This window comes from Taudactylus pleione, unplaced genomic scaffold (genome assembly GCF_031769625.1).
Source record: "Taudactylus pleione unplaced genomic scaffold, aTauple2 ptg000495l, whole genome shotgun sequence".
NCBI classification, from domain to species: domain Eukaryota; kingdom Metazoa; phylum Chordata; class Amphibia; order Anura; family Myobatrachidae; genus Taudactylus; species Taudactylus pleione.
In genome coordinates this window covers 572,096-588,825 of record NW_028284897.1, presented here as the reverse complement: position 1 = coordinate 588,825, position 16,730 = coordinate 572,096, and the positions used below count along the sequence as shown (strand labels likewise).

The 16,730-nt window shown below is 41.3% G+C and overlaps 2 protein-coding genes across 4 annotated transcripts in view; one reads left to right on the top strand and one right to left on the bottom strand.

The window, feature by feature from the left end:
* LOC148502490 (uncharacterized) overlaps window positions 1–16,730 on the top strand; it is a 222,115-nt gene that overhangs the window by 142,608 nt on the left and 62,777 nt on the right. The window contains exons 4-6 of one of the 3 annotated variants that reach the window (XM_088449762.1): window positions 1,801–1,968; window positions 2,092–2,679; window positions 2,764–3,613. In XM_088449762.1, coding sequence (XP_088305888.1) covers window positions 1,801–1,968; window positions 2,092–2,679; window positions 2,764–3,473 — 1,466 coding nt within the window. In that variant the 3' untranslated portion in view covers window positions 3,474–3,613. The other 2 variants (XM_088449761.1, XM_088449763.1) reach the window with 2 other exon arrangements.
* LOC148502492 (uncharacterized) overlaps window positions 1–16,730 on the bottom strand; it is a 244,045-nt gene that overhangs the window by 193,623 nt on the left and 33,692 nt on the right. The gene's annotated exons all lie outside the window — the stretch shown is intronic.

The following is a 16,730-nucleotide window of genomic DNA, read 5'->3' as shown; positions in this document are numbered from 1 at the left end:
TACATCAGGAGCCATCAGCCCCTATTATACTCCTGCTCTCCTCCTCACATCAAGTCACTGTGTGTTATCAGCCCAGAGATCAGACCAGTCTCCTCGCTGCACTATAAAATCATATACTCATACATCACAACAAACTTCATGTATACACACACACAAAACTAAGCACACACTTATTATTGCACAGTGCTTCCACCAATGCTTGTCTGCAATGAATAATTCAGCCTATAATAGTAGTGTGACTGTGACAGTGGGACTATGACACCTGAGTGTGACCAGAGGGACATATAGTGGCTGTTGCACTGTTGCCATTTGCTACCTTTGTGTCCACCTGGAGACCTGTGAGTAGTGTAACCGGTGGCCAGGACATGCTGCTAGTGTACACAGCTACTGTGCTTCCACGTCTCCAGTGTGTGTGTGAGAGAAGTGACTGGTTGCCCAATGTCACTGGTTTATGTGGTTTCCTGTCCCATGATAGTAGCTGGGGAATGTGTAAGCTTGGGGAATGTTACTCACCACATGTCACCGTGGCTGGGTCTATGCCGTCTGCTTGGTAATCCCGTTGTGTTGTATTTTATCTGTGCAGCAGGTGCCATATCTGCTGTATGTACAGTTATTATTGTATTAAAGTAGCTGTACAGTAGTTTGTAAATTCAAATTAGACATCGTGGACTCACTAATAGTATTATTAGCCGTTATTTATATGGGTTCAGCATTGCCTTACGCTGTATATAAACAGAACACATTGCAAGCCTAACAAGGGAATAGTGCAGGAGACTTACAGTACAAAACATTGTAGCACATGGGACACCAGCTATAACAACATTGCAGCTCATACAGTCACAGTAACCACAGAAGCAGCACGGGCTGACCCAATGGTTCGGGTGCCACTGTTAGTATTGGGGAGGTGGTTTTCGTATAGGTCAGGGAAGAGAAAGCACAAAAGGGAAGAGGGCCCTGCTTATTAGAGCTTACAGTCTATAGGTGGAGGGGCTGACAGAGGGGTGACACAGGGGAGAGAGTGAACAAGAAGCATAGAGAGGTGGGTTAGAATGCGAGCAGGGAAGCTTTAGTAAAGAGGTTGGTTTTGATAGTGTCTGCGAAGCTTTGGAGAGAGGGTGAGAGTTCCAGCGGTGGGCAGCAGCACAGGCAAAGTCATGGAGGCAGGAGTTAGAGGCTATAATAAGTTGGGAGGAGAGGCGTCAGGCATTGGTAGAGCAAAGTGGGTGATGGGAGAGTGGAGGGAGATACGGTTGGAGATGTAGGGGGAGAGGATTCGGTGAAGGCTTTATAGGTAAGTGTGAGGAGTTTGAATTGGGTTCTGGACTTTTGGAAGAGCGGACGTGAAGCAGTAATTTGTAAAAGATGAGCCAGGCAGCAGCATTGAGGACAGATTACAGTAAAGAGAGATGGGTGTTGGGGGGGGCCACGTGGGAGGAGCTTACAGTAGTCCAGTCTAGAGATGAACAGTGAGTGGATGAGGGTCTAATTTGCCTCCAGTGTGAGAGAGGGTCTGATCCTTGAGATATTTAGAAGGTGGAAGCGGCATGTCTGTGAGAGGGACTGAATGTGAGTATTGATGGAGAAGGCGGAGTTAAGGATATCTCCAAGATACAGGACATGTGAGACAGAAGAGATGGTGAGGTTGTCTATGGATGATAAAATTGAGGGAGGTGAGAGGACTCCAGGTGGTGAGAAGACGATCAGCTCAGTCTTAGACATGTTAAGTTTAAAACAGTGCTGAGACATCCAAGAACATTTGCTCCTCAATGTAAATGTCTATTTTCATACATTTGTTTCCAGTAGATGGACACACAAGCAGGAATACCTCAGAGGGAGAGCTCATCGTGTCTCCAGATTTTAAAATAGAAGATGAGAACATCAGACAAGATTCTCCAGAAGAAAACCCCATTACCCTAAATATACATCCAGCACTTTACTGTGCGGACATATCATCTGGTCCCTCTAATCATAAGGAACGTTCTCTTGATAATTCAGATTTTGCTACACACAGTACAGTTCATAAAGGTGATATGATATTATCTTGTTCTGAATCTGGTAAAAGTTCTATACATCAGGCATTTTCTGTTACACATCAGAGAAGTCACACAGCTGAGAAACCGTTTCCATGTCCTGAGTGTGGAAAATGTTTTACATATAAATCTAAGCTAGTTATACATCAGAGAAGTCACACAGGTGAGAAGCCGTTTCCATGTCCTGAGTGTGGGAAATGTTTTGCATATAAATCTGATCTGGTGATACATCAGAGAAGTCACACAGGTGAAAAACCATTTCCATGCTCCGACTGTGGGAAATGTTTTAACAAGAAATCACTTCTTGTTAGACATCAGACGACACACACCGGTGAGAAGCCGTTTACATGCTCTGAGTGTGGGAAATGTTTTACATATAAATCAGATCTTGTTATACATCAGAGAAGTCACACAGGTGAGAAGCTACTACCATGCTCTGAGTGTGGGAAATGTTTTACCAAGAAATCACTTCTTGTTAGACATCAGATGATACACACCGGTGAAAAAACATTTCCATGTTCTGAGTGTGGGAAATGTTTTACATATAAATCAGATCTTGTTATACATCAGAGAAGTCACACAGGTGAGATGCTACTGCCATGTTCTGAGTGTGGGAAATGTTTTACCAAGAAATCACTTCTTGTTACACATCAGATGATACACACCGGTGAGAAGCCATTTACATGCTATGAGTGTGGGAAATGTTTTAACAAGAAATCACTTCTTATTGGACATAAGAAGACACACACCGGTGAGAAGCCGTTTACATGCTCTCAGTGTGGGAAATGTTTTATATATAAATCAGTTCTTGTTATGCATCAGAGAACTCACACAGGTGAGAAACCATTTCCATGCTCTGAGTGTGGGAAATGTTTTACACAGAAATCAGATCTTGTTATACATCAGAGAAGTCACACAGGTGAGATGCTACTTCCATGTTCTGAGTGTGGGAAATGTTTTACCAAGAAATCACTTCTTGTTACACATCAGATGATACACACCGGGGAGAAGCCGTTTACATGCTCTGAGTGTGGGAAATGTTTTAACAAGAAATCACTTCTTATTGGACATAAGACGACACACACCGGTGAGAAACCGTTTTCATGCTCTGAGTGTGGGAAATGTTTTACATATAAATCAGATCTTGTTGTACATCACAGAAGTCACACAGGTGAGAAGCTACTACCATGCTCTGAGTGTGGGAAATGTTTTACCAAGAAATCACTTCTTGTTAGACATCAGATGATACACACCGGTGAAAAAACATTTCCATGTTCTGAGTGTGGGAAATGTTTTTTACGGAAATCAGGTCTTGTTAAACATCAGAGACGTCACATAGGTGAGAAACCATTTCCATGTACTAAGTGTGGGAAATGTTTTACAGAGAAATCAGATCTTCTTAGACATCAGAGAACTCACACAGGCAAAATACAAATTAAATGAACTGATATTCATGGACCATAGATGCTGCACAGAGCATAATCCAGTTGGTAACGGGGAAAACACAATGAGTAGAGTCTAAATAATGACTTAGTAAACAATTTTTAGATTATATCTAGAGACAAAGTCGATGCAATGCTGCCAGTCCATACGTTTTAGTCACCCGTAAACAAAGTACAACATCAGGAGGTGTAGACGGCGCTGTGAGAGCATAGATCACAGTATAATAATTCACCAGGGAGTGTCTGCAGGTCTCATATAAACGGCTAATAACACTGTAACTGTATATGATGGTACAGAGCTAATAACACTGTAATTGTATATGATGGTACAGAGATAATAACACAGTAACTGTATATGATGGTTGTCACAAACGTGGAATTTAGGAGCTGTGTTCCCGGACTGGGCCTTGGATCTGTATTATTTGGCGCAGACGCTCGCTGGAGGAGGCTTGGCTTAATGAAGTTTCTCCGCATGAGAGGGTGCAGCGAACTGACAGGAGTTTGAGGAATGCGGCAGTAACGAGATAGCTAGGAAGCTACGTGGAGCGGCTGGATAGCCTAGGGTAGACGTTGGTAGCTGAGTGGCTATGTGGAGCGGCTGGATAGCAGTGGGTAGATGTAGGTAGCTGAGTGGCTACGTAGAGCGGCTGGATAGCCGTGGGTAGACGTTGGTAGCTGAGTGGCTACGTGGAGCGGCTGGATAGCCGTGGGTAGATGTTGGTAGCTGAGTGGCTACGTGGAGCGGCTGGTTAGCCGTGGGTAGACGTTGGTAGCTGAGTGGCTACGTGGAGCGGCTGGATAGCCGTGGGTAGACGTTGGTAGCTGAGTGGCTACGTGGAGCGGCTGGATAACCGTGGGTAGACGTTGGTAGCTGAGTGGCTACGTGGAGCGGCTGGATAGCCGTGGGTAGACGTTGGTAGCTGAGAGGCTACGTGGAGTGGCTGGGTAGACGTTGGCAGCTGAGTGGCTACGTGGAACGGCTGGATAGCCGTGTGTAGACGTTGGTAGCTGAGAGGCTACGTGGAGCGGCTGGATAGCCGTGGGTAGACGTTGGTAGCTGAGCGGCTACGTGGAGCGGCTGGATAGCCGTGTGTAGACGGTGGTAGCTGAGAGGCTACGTGGAGTGGCTGGATAGCCGTGGGTAGACGTTGGTAGCTGAGCGGCTACGTGGAGCGGCTGGAGCGCAGTGGGAAGGCTACTTAGCTAAACTAAGAAACTAGTTGCACTGGCAACTTGTGTGAGCATTGGGGATCCTTTTATAGTGGACACTGGGAGCTGACAGGCTGAGAGAGGAGAAGGCTCCTCATTGGTGGAAGTGGGGTCACATGGGCAATCCAAGATGGCCGCGCCCATGGACCGGAGGACAGAGCTTCCTGGAGGTAGTCAGCGGGGACCAGAGGTGAGCAGGAGCCGGCGTGGGAGCAGCACAGCAGCGGGACCCTCCAGAGGACAACAGCGCGGGAGCCGGAAGACAGCGCGGGTCAGCGCCCGCACAGGTAAGCGACGGGGTCTGATTCTGGGGTCTCCAGGCCGGCGTGTGACAATGGTACAGAGATAATAACACTGTAACTGTATATGATGGTACAGAGATAATAACACTGTAACTGTATATATGATGGTACAGAGCTAATAACACTAACTGTATATGATGGTACAGAGATAATAACACTGTGACTGTATATGATGGTACAGAGATAACACTAACTGTATATGATGGTACAGAGATAATAACACTGACTGTATATGATGGTACAGAGATAATAACACTGTAACTGTATATGATGGTACAGAGATAATAACACTGTAACTGTATATGATGGTACAGAGATAATAACACTGTAACTGTATATGATGGTACAGAGATAATAACACTGACTGTATATGATGGTACAGAGATAATAACACTGACTGTATATGATGGTACAGCGATAATAACACTGTAACTGTATATGATGGTACAGAGATAATAACACTGTAACTGTATATGATGGTACAGAGCTAATAACACTAACTATATATGATGGTACAGAGATAATAACACTGACTGTATATGATGGTACAGAGATAATAACACTGACTGTATATGATGGTACAGCGATAATAACACTGTAACTGTATATGATGGTACAGAGATAATAACACTGTAACTGTATATGATGGCACAGAGCTAATAACACTGTAACTGTATATGATGGCACAGAGATAATAACACTGACTGTATATGATGGCACAGAGATAATAACACTAACTGTATATGATGGTACAGAGCTAATAACACTATCTGTATATCATGGCACAGAGATAATAACACTGTAACTGTATATGATGGTACAGAGATAATAACACTAACTGTATATGATGGTACAGAGATAATAACACTGTGACTGTATATGATGGTACAGAGATAATAACACTGTAACTGTATATGACGGTACAGAGATAATAACACTGTAACTGTATATGATGGTACAGAGATAATAACACTGTGACTGTATATGATGGTACAGAGATAATAACACTGTAACTGTATATGATGGTACAGAGATAATAACACTAACTATATATGATGGTACAGAGCTAATAACACTGTAACTGTATATGATGGTACAGAGATAATAACACTGTGACTGTATATGATGGTACAGAGATAATAACACTAACTATATATGATGGTACAGAGATAATAACACTGTAACTGTATATGATGGTACAGAGCTAATAACACTGTAACTGTATATGATGGTACAGAGATAATAACACTGTGACTGTATATGATGGTACAGAGATAATAACACTAACTATATATGATGGTACAGAGCTAATAACACTGTAACTGTATATGATGGTACAGAGATAATAACACTGTGACTGTATATGATGGTACAGAGATAATAACACTAACTATATATGATGGTACAGAGATAATAACACTGTAACTGTATATGATGGTACAGAGATAATAACACTGTAACTGTATATGATGGTACAGAGCTAATAACACTGTAACTGTATATGATGGTACAGAGATAATAACACTAACTATATATGATGGTACAGAGATAATAACACTGTAACTGTATATGATGGTACAGAGATAATAACACTGTAACTGTATATGATGGTACAGAGATAATAACACTGTAACTGTATATGATGGTACAGAGATAATAACACTGACTGTATATGACGGTACAGAGATAATAACACTGTAACTGTATATGACGGTACAGAGATAATAACACTGTAACTGTATATGATGGTACAGAGATAATAACACTGTGACTGTATATGATGGTACAGAGATAATAACACAGTAACTGTATATGATGGTATAGAGATAATAACACTGTAACTGTATATGATGGTACAGAGATAATAACACTGTAACTGTATATAATGGTACAGAGATAATAACACTAACTGTATATGATGGTACAGAGATAATAACACTGTAACTGTATATGATGGTACAGAGATAATAACACTGTAACTGTATATAATGGTACAGAGATAATAACACTAACTGTATATGATGGTACAGAGCTAATAACACTGTGACTGTATATGATGGTACAGAGATAATAACACTGTAACTGTATATGACGGTACAGAGATAATAACACTGTAACTGTATATGATGGTACAGAGATAATAACACTGTAACTGTATATGATGGTACAGAGATAATAACACTGTGACTGTATATGATGGTACAGAGATAATAACACTAACTATATATGATGGTACAGAGATAATAACACTGTAACTGTATATGATGGTACAGAGCTAATAACACTGTAACTGTATATGATGGTACAGAGATAATAACACTGTGACTGTATATGATGGTACAGAGATAATAACACTAACTATATATGATGGTACAGAGCTAATAACACTGTAACTGTATATGATGGTACAGAGATAATAACACTGTGACTGTATATGATGGTACAGAGATAATAACACTAACTATATATGATGGTACAGAGATAATAACACTGTAACTGTATATGATGGTACAGAGATAATAACACTGTAACTGTATATGATGGTACAGAGCTAATAACACTGTAACTGTATATGATGGTACAGAGATAATAACACTAACTATATATGATGGTACAGAGATAATAACACTGTAACTGTATATGATGGTACAGAGATAATAACACTGTAACTGTATATGATGGTACAGAGATAATAACACTGTAACTGTATATGATGGTACAGAGATAATAACACTGACTGTATATGACGGTACAGAGATAATAACACTGTAACTGTATATGACGGTACAGAGATAATAACACTGTAACTGTATATGATGGTACAGAGATAATAACACTGTGACTGTATATGATGGTACAGAGATAATAACACAGTAACTGTATATGATGGTATAGAGATAATAACACTGTAACTGTATATGATGGTACAGAGATAATAACACTGTAACTGTATATAATGGTACAGAGATAATAACACTAACTGTATATGATGGTACAGAGATAATAACACTGTAACTGTATATGATGGTACAGAGATAATAACACTGTAACTGTATATAATGGTACAGAGATAATAACACTAACTGTATATGATGGTACAGAGCTAATAACACTGTAACTGTATATGATGGTAGTGTAATAACAAGCAATCTGGGGAGCTTCATCCTAGTTGGAGTTTCTACATCATGGTGAGGCCCCCAATAGTTGGTTTTTATTGCGCTACCATCATATACAGTTACTGTGTTATTAGCTCTATATGTGACGTGCAGACGCTCCTGGTGACTGATCACAGTGTGGTTTATGCTCTCACCATTTTATTCACCTATATCACATTTATATGCTTGAGATATTAAACATCTGCTGAATATTTACACTATGGGCGAATGATGAAATTAATGTATATTATTTAGGTACTACTTAGGGTGCATCAATACTAAATACTGTAAAAGCTGTGTACATTAATGCAAATAGTAAGAGCCTTTGTTGCCTACAGTACATTGGACGTATCATTTATTCCCTATAAATTAGATTCAGGGAACACAGATTGAACATAGTAAAGGGTCACCAGCTGCACAGTGTGTCGCAGCACTTTGCTACCAATCACAGCTGTGCTCCTGAAGACCTGTCACATGTAGGGGTGCAGCATGTGAGGAGGACAAGCAGGGGCGCAGACAAGAACTTATGTGCTAATGGGGCATTATGGGTATTTACATACCTTGTTCCCACAGGGGCTCAGTGATACTATAGATTATGAGTCCTGTGCTTAGATGTTGGTGTAGTCAGCCTGATCAGCTGGACCCGTATATGGGGCCATAACTGCAACTCTTTCTGTACAAATAGGGGTTACACGACTTGTGTGTGGAGTCTGTTACCCGTATTCCCCACATGTGTAGGTAACACAATACCAGGATGACATGAATAACTGATAGAGGAGACCAGCCTATAATGATGGGATGTGCAGGATAAGACATGTAATTCTCTGTATTTAGGTCTGTTACCTGTATTCCCCATATGTGTAGGTAACACAATACCAGGATGACAGGAATAACTGATGGAGGAGACCAGCCTACAATGATGGGATGTGCAGGATAAGACATGTAATTCTCTCTGTATTTAGGTCTGTTACCCGTATTCCCCACATGTGTAGGTAACACAATACCAGGATGACATGAATAACTGATAGAGGAGACCAGCCTACAATGATGGGATGTGCAGGATAAGACATGTAGTTCTCTGTATTTAGGTCTGTTACCTGTATTCCCCACATGTGTAGGTAACACAATACCAGGATGACATGAATAACTGATGGAGGAGACCAGCCTATAATGATGGGATGTGCAGGATAGGACATGTAATTCTCTCTGTATTTAGGTCTATTACCCATATGCCCCACATGTGTAGGTAACACAATACCAGGATGATATGAATAACTGATAGAGGAGACCAGCCTACAATGATGGAATGTGCAGGATAAGACATGTAATTCTCTGTATTTAGGTCTGTTACCTGTATTCCCCATATGTGTAGGTAACACAATACCAGGATGACAGGAATAACTGATGGAGGAGACCAGCCTACAATGATGGGATGTGCAGGATAAGACATATAATTCTCAGTATTTAGGTCTGTTACCTGTATTCCCCACATGTGTAGGTAACACAATACCAGGATGACATGAATAACTGATAGAGGAGACCAGCCTACAATGATGGGATGTACAGGATAAGACATGTAATTCTCTCTGTATTTACGTCTGTTACCCGTATTCCCCACATGTGTAGGTAACACAATACCAGGATGACATGAATAACTGATAGAGGAGACCAGCCTATAATGATGGGATGTGCAGGATAAGACATGTAATTCTCTCTGTATTTAGGTCTGTTACCCGTATTCCCCACATGTGTAGGTAACACAATACCAGGATGACATGAATAACTGATAGAGGAGACCAGCCTACAATGATGGGATGTGCAGGATAAGACATGTAGTTCTCTGTATTTAGGTCTGTTACCTGTATTCCCCACATGTGTAGGTAACACAATACCAGGATGACATGAATAACTGATGGAGGAGACCAGCCTATAATGATGGGATGTGCAGGATAGGACATGTAATTCTCTCTGTATTTAGGTCTATTACCCATATGCCCCACATGTGTAGGTAACACAATACCAGGATGATATGAATAACTGATAGAGGAGACCAGCCTACAATGATGGAATGTGCAGGATAAGACATGTAATTCTCTGTGTTTAGGTCTGTTACCTGTATTCCCCATATGTGTAGGTAACACAATACCAGGATGACAGGAATAACTGATGGAGGAGACCAGCCTACAATGATGGGATGTGCAGGATAAGACATATAATTCTCAGTATTTAGGTCTGTTACCTGTATTCCCCACATGTGTAGGTAACACAATACCAGGATGACATGAATAACTGATAGAGGAGACCAGCCTACAATGATGGGATGTATAGGTTAAGACATGTAATTCTCTCTGTATTTAGGTCTATTACCCATATGCCCCACATGTGTAGGTAACACAATACCAGGATGATATGAATAACTGATAGAGGAGACCAGCCTATAATGATGGGATGTACAGGATAAGACATGTAATTCTCTCTGTATTTAGGTCTATTACCCATATGCCCCACATGTGTAGGTAACACAATACCAGGATGACATGTATAACTGATAGAGGAGACCAGCCTACAATGATGGAATGTGCAGGATAAGACATGTAATTCTCTCTGTATTTAGGTCTGTTACCCGTATTCCCCACATGTGTAGGTAACAATACCAGGATGATATGAATAACTGATAGAGGAGACCAGCCTACAATGATGGAATGTGCAGGATAAGACATGTAATTCTCCCTATATTTAGGTCTGTTCAGCATTAATAGATGCACCACTAAGACACATTGCGGTTAGAGTGGTGTAACTAGTGGTATATTTCCCGTAATAGGTAAAGAAGATACATGTGGCAATGTTTGTGGGTGTAGAGCACTGGCTAAATCCTATGTCTACTACAGAAGAGGTAATAGGTTCGAGGCCAAGTAAAAATTTGGGGACAAATATGTATTTTGTGGTTCATTACAATAGAAATCCTTATAGTCACATGTTGCAATTATATACATGGCTAACAACTAGTTAATCTATTCTCAATTATAAACCTTTTCTCATATTTCTTTACTCTTTCATTTTGTTTGTATAGTAGTGAACTTTAGCGCCCACTGATAATGTATAATATGCAGATTTAATAACATGGGATAAAATGGGACTATATTGTATAAAAGTTATAAATATGATGAGTATATTGTTGACTTTATTAAATGATTGAAAAAGAAATTGGAATACACTTTATGAACAAGATATATGGAAGTGGCTTTGATGATAGGGATAATAGAATATATGAACATAATAGAAATAGGTGTAATATGAGCCCAGCTCCATCACTAGCAGGTGGAGATAGAGCAGTGATAGAGAAAAGGTTTAGGAAGCACAAGGTGACGAGTTCCAGTCCTGGGAAGGAAAGTGATTTTTTTTTTTTTTTTTTAATGTGTTCAGGTTTATTATCATTTAATTTATTTTTATTTTTACTCTGTATAATTATATTTACTGCTGTGGATGCTGTATCTGTTTTTTATCTTTTCAAACGATAGTAACCATGATGTTTATCTGGCTCTACACTTAAATCCTTTACACAATTACAGGAGGAATTTTCCATACCTAGAGCACATTTTTACAGATTTCTGCAACTGAGGCATGCCTCAGCGTTCAGTTTAGGGCTAAGCCCCCCTGACATTCAGTCATTTTCCATTAAGACAGTACTTATCTCATTGGGTACCCTTGTCCTTTATTTATTCATACCTTTCGTCCTTTCACCATGAATCCAGGTTACTTGATCTTAAAGAAAAATGGGAGGCAGATGTGGGCTTAATAGATGATAGCGAATGGGATATGGCTCTGAGTATTCCCCGCACCTCCACTGCCTCTGTGAGATTTCACCAAATCCAGCTATATATTTTGCATAGAGTTTACTTGACCCCAATTAGGCTGGTGAAAATTGGTGGCCTTGCTTCTAGTGTTTGCCCAAGGTGTCGGATGGTGGTTGATACTTTCTGGCACTTACTCTGGGATTGCCCCACAGTTCAGACATTTTGGTGCAAGGTTATACAAGCTCTTTCCAATACTGGGATTCAAGACCCTTTTCTCACCCCGAAAGTATGCTGCTTGGGTGTCCTGGAGGATACCATTCTAGATAATTATGATAGGCAGTTTGTTGTTAATATGTGTACCTTGGCCAAGGTTAATATTGCTTGCACCTGGATGGCCTCTCAGGGTCCTGACTTTTGTGCATGGCTTGCGCTGGTTCGTACCACTGTCAGGCAAGAGAAATACATTATATAACTCAAAAGGCAGAGTTTAAATTTGATTGCACTTGGAGTAGATGGTGTAGGTCCAGATATGCTCTCCCTGATGTGTAATGTCTAACCGATGTTTAATTGATTGTATGTTATAAGTGCAGGCGTGGGAGAAGCTCCTCTTCTCTCTTTCATTTTATTTCCCCTTTTTTGAAATTTTTTTTTTTTCCGTTTTTTTTTAATAAATATAATATACTGTTATCTAATAGTAAAAAGAGTTTCTGTTTATTATGATGGAATAGATGTCCTAATTGGGATATATTATTTGAATGTTTCTGTGTTTAGGACTGAATTGTACCACATAGATATGTTTGTAATATGTGCAACATCTCTACACATTCGGGATGACACTCATAATTTCAGGATAGTTTAAAGATATTTAAGTATTGGTTAAATCTGTACCTCATTATTCTGTAAGTTTCCCCTTATTTGTCACGATGATTCGTATGTTCTGTATTGTAATATGCTATTATTATTGTTAATGTTTCTATTGAGTGTTGGTATTTTGTAAATTCCAATAAAATATACTCAATTTAAAAAAACAAACACCATGATGTTTAATGTGTAGATTCAATAGAAACTTAAAAATAATTTTTTAACCACCTGTATGTAATGTGACGTAAGGAGGTGGATCATAGGGAGGTGGATCAATATAGGTGAGAAAATTGAATTTAAATCCGTCACACAGGATATTTTATCTTAAGGATGACAAACCCCCAGATTTACCATTAAAAATATTATTTATCCTGATTGAGAGGATCTACCATAGACACAAATTATCAATGACACAATGGGGAAAAAGAAAGCTTGGTCAGCTATGGTGCACGTACAAAAAACTATAATTATAACTTTTAATGTTTCATTCACACAAAAACAAAGGGGGGATAGGGGATACAGGTCATCTACAGGCATCAGCAAACAAATAAACCAGAAATAACAAAGGGCCTGATTCAGAGCTGAACGCTCTGACCAGAGCGCTCGCTCTGAATCAGGGCCCTCCTACCTTTTTTGGAGCATCCTCATGGACGTTCGCATAGCTGTGGGTTACCACCCACAGCTATAGCAAGCGTCCATGATGATGGTCGCGATGGTCGTGACCATCGGGCTTGCGACGGAGACCCTGTGGTAGGGTCTCGCTACCGCAAGCCCTGGAGTGATTTTGGCTCTATCAGAGCCAAAATCACTCCCACTGACATCACTAGTGATGTCAGTGGGGCCGTCTGGCAGGCACGCCCACCAAAGGGGGCGTGCTGTCAACATCGACAGCACGCCCCCTTTGGTGCGAGACCCGGAGCGATGGTGAGCCCGTCGCTCACCGGGTCTCGCGCATGCACACGACGCAGCTCCCGTCGTGCACATGCGCAGTGGGGAACATCGACCTGCTTGCGAGCGTCCTGCCGCTCGCGAGTGAGTCTGAATGACCCCCAAAGTGCATTGATCAATCGCCTCAATCTACCATCAGAGTTTCATTTAAATTAAATAAGGGGGAGGGGCTCCGAGGAGCAGCATGTGCAGGGGGCACCCTTACCCTCTGTAACATATATGTGCCATGGAAGCCACTACATTATAGGAGAAGGAATTGTAGAATAAGGAACCTCTTAAGTCTTCATTTCAAAATGAAATTGAGTCTTAAGCTGCATACACACACAACGATTTTGTTACCAACGATTTTATGAACGATTTTCTGTCAGATTATCTGTCAGATTTTTTAAAGTGTAAGGAACGATTTTTTTGAACTACGATTTTTGTATATTCCCTTAATGAAAATCGTTGAGTTGACAAGCCTGACTGAACTACAAACTACAATCGTGAACGCGCATGAACGATTATCGTTCATTTGACTCAGAAAGTGAACGATTTTTTCAAATGATTATCGTTAAACGATAATCGTTTAACGATAATCGTTCAAAAAATCATTGTGTGTATATGCAGCTTTAGAAATAACTTTCGCAAATGGAGGAAGACGAGGGGATTTCCAATGCTGGGCTCTGGTGGCCCTGGCAGATACTATAATGTGACCAAGGATATAGCGGGCACATTTAGGAACAGTGGAAGGATACCAATGTAGGAGGGCTATGGAGGGGTCTGGGGTTAAGGTGAGGCCTGATACATCATATATAAGGGTAAACACTTCTGTCCAAAAAGGGCGTAATATAGGACATTCCCAAAAAACATGGAAAATAGAACCATCAGAATTGCAGAGACGCCAGCACAATGTTGAAGTCACAGGCCATATCTTATGGAGTTTAGAGGGACTGAAGTACAATCTATTTAAGAGCTGGACCTGCATTTCAGTATGATTGGTGCATTTAGAAAGGGAGAAGGAATAAGGTGAATAGATTCCCACTGTTTAAGGGTGAAAAGTACGTTGGAGATCAGTCTCCCATTTAGGCTGAACTAGGGACTTAGCCGTCAAATCTGGAGGGACAAAAAAACAATACCAGTAAGATATGGCTCCACGGGAAGGTCTAGTCAACCTACCTAGAACTCAATCCAGTTGTAATTGAAACACATTGGGATCTGTATACATACTATAAACCCAGTGTTTAAGTTGAAGGTAATAGAACCAGGCTGAGGGACTTAAATTCAATTTAACAGAAAGGTCAGAAAATGGTTAAGATGGAAGATGGGGAAAGGAAATCTGTCAGAGACTCAATACCTAGGCACATCCAATGAAAGATATGCAGATGGGACAGAGATCTATTTAACGTCTGTAGGAAAACATTTCTTGTGGGAAGGGTAAACTCAAAATGGGTCTTGTGCTTAAGATCCCAAACTCTTAGGACGTTGAGGGCAGCTGCAGGGAACAGTGGAGGTTGTGGATGGAGCTGACGGGGAAGCCAAAGGTCAGGGAGAGGGAAACATTTAACAAGAGCACATTCCAAATCCATCCAGGGCTTAGAATGAGGGGGCAGAAACCAGTCACACAATTGGGAGAGTAGGGCAGCCTCATGATATCTAATAAGTTCAGGAAGGGTAAGACCCCCCCCCCTGCGGTTTTGAGTGAATAGTAAGATTATAAGCCATATTGGGGGGTTTACGTTTCCACACATTAAGAAAACCTAAATCGTCTCATCTGTTGTAGTAATGTACGGGGAATTGCATAGGGAATGGCACGAAATAGGTACATCAGTTTTGGTAACATCATTTTAAATGTCGCAAGACGTCCTAACCAGGAGAACTCGTGACACATCCACTTCAACTGGGTCAATAAGGGGATGTAATAAACCTTGTGAACATTTTTAATGCTAGAGGGGATGGGGAAGTTTGGGGAAGACCCTTTCTATTCCAACATGACTGTGCTCCAGTGCAAAAAAGCCAGGACTATAAAGACATGTGGGGTCTTTCAGACCCGCTCGCGAGCGGCAAGACGCTCGCAAGCGGGTCGATGTTCCCCACTGCGCATGCGCACGACGGAGGGAGCTCCGTCGTGCGCATGCACGAGACCCAGCGAGCGACGGGCTCACCATCGCTCCGGGTCTCGCACCAAAGGGGACGTGCTGTCGATGTTGATTGACAGCACGCCCCCTTTGGTGGGCGTGCCTGCCAGACGGAGGCGTTCCCATGGGAATGCCTACCGTCTCAAGCCGGCCCCACTGACATCACTAGTGATGTCAGTGGGAGTGATTTTGGCTCTAATAGAGCCAAAATCACTCCAGGGCTTGCAGCAGCGAGACCCTATTGCAGGGTCTCCGTCGCAAGCCCGATGGTTGCGATGGTCAAGACCATCGCGACCATCATCATGGACACTCGCTATAGCTGTGGGTGGTAACCCTCAGCTATGCGAGCGTCCATGAGGACGCTCCAAAAAGGTAGGAGGGCCCTGATTCAGAGCGAGCGCTCTGGTAAGAGCGTTCAGCTCTGAATCAGGCCCATGGTTTGATGAGTTTGATGTGGAAAAACTTGACTGGCCAGCACTGAGCCCTGACCACTTTATTGAGCACCTTTGGGTTAAACTGGAACGGAGATTGCGAGCCAGATGTTCTCGTCCAACATCAGTGCCTCACCTCATACATACGCTACAGAATGAATGGGCACAAATTCCCACAGACACCCTCCAAACACTTGAAGAAAGCCTTCTGTATATAAAAATAAAGTGTGTGTGTGTGTGTGATTAAATGGGATTATTGACACCTATTTAGGAAGTGAAGGTAAGGTGAAAATGATTTTACAAAAACCTAATTGTGTAAAACAATTGTCAGAATCAACATTGTAATTTACAAATCTGATAAATCTAATAAATAAGTATATTACTGATATATTACTGTAATTCTCTTAACTGTAATAGGGAGAGGTATCTGCCATAAATGTA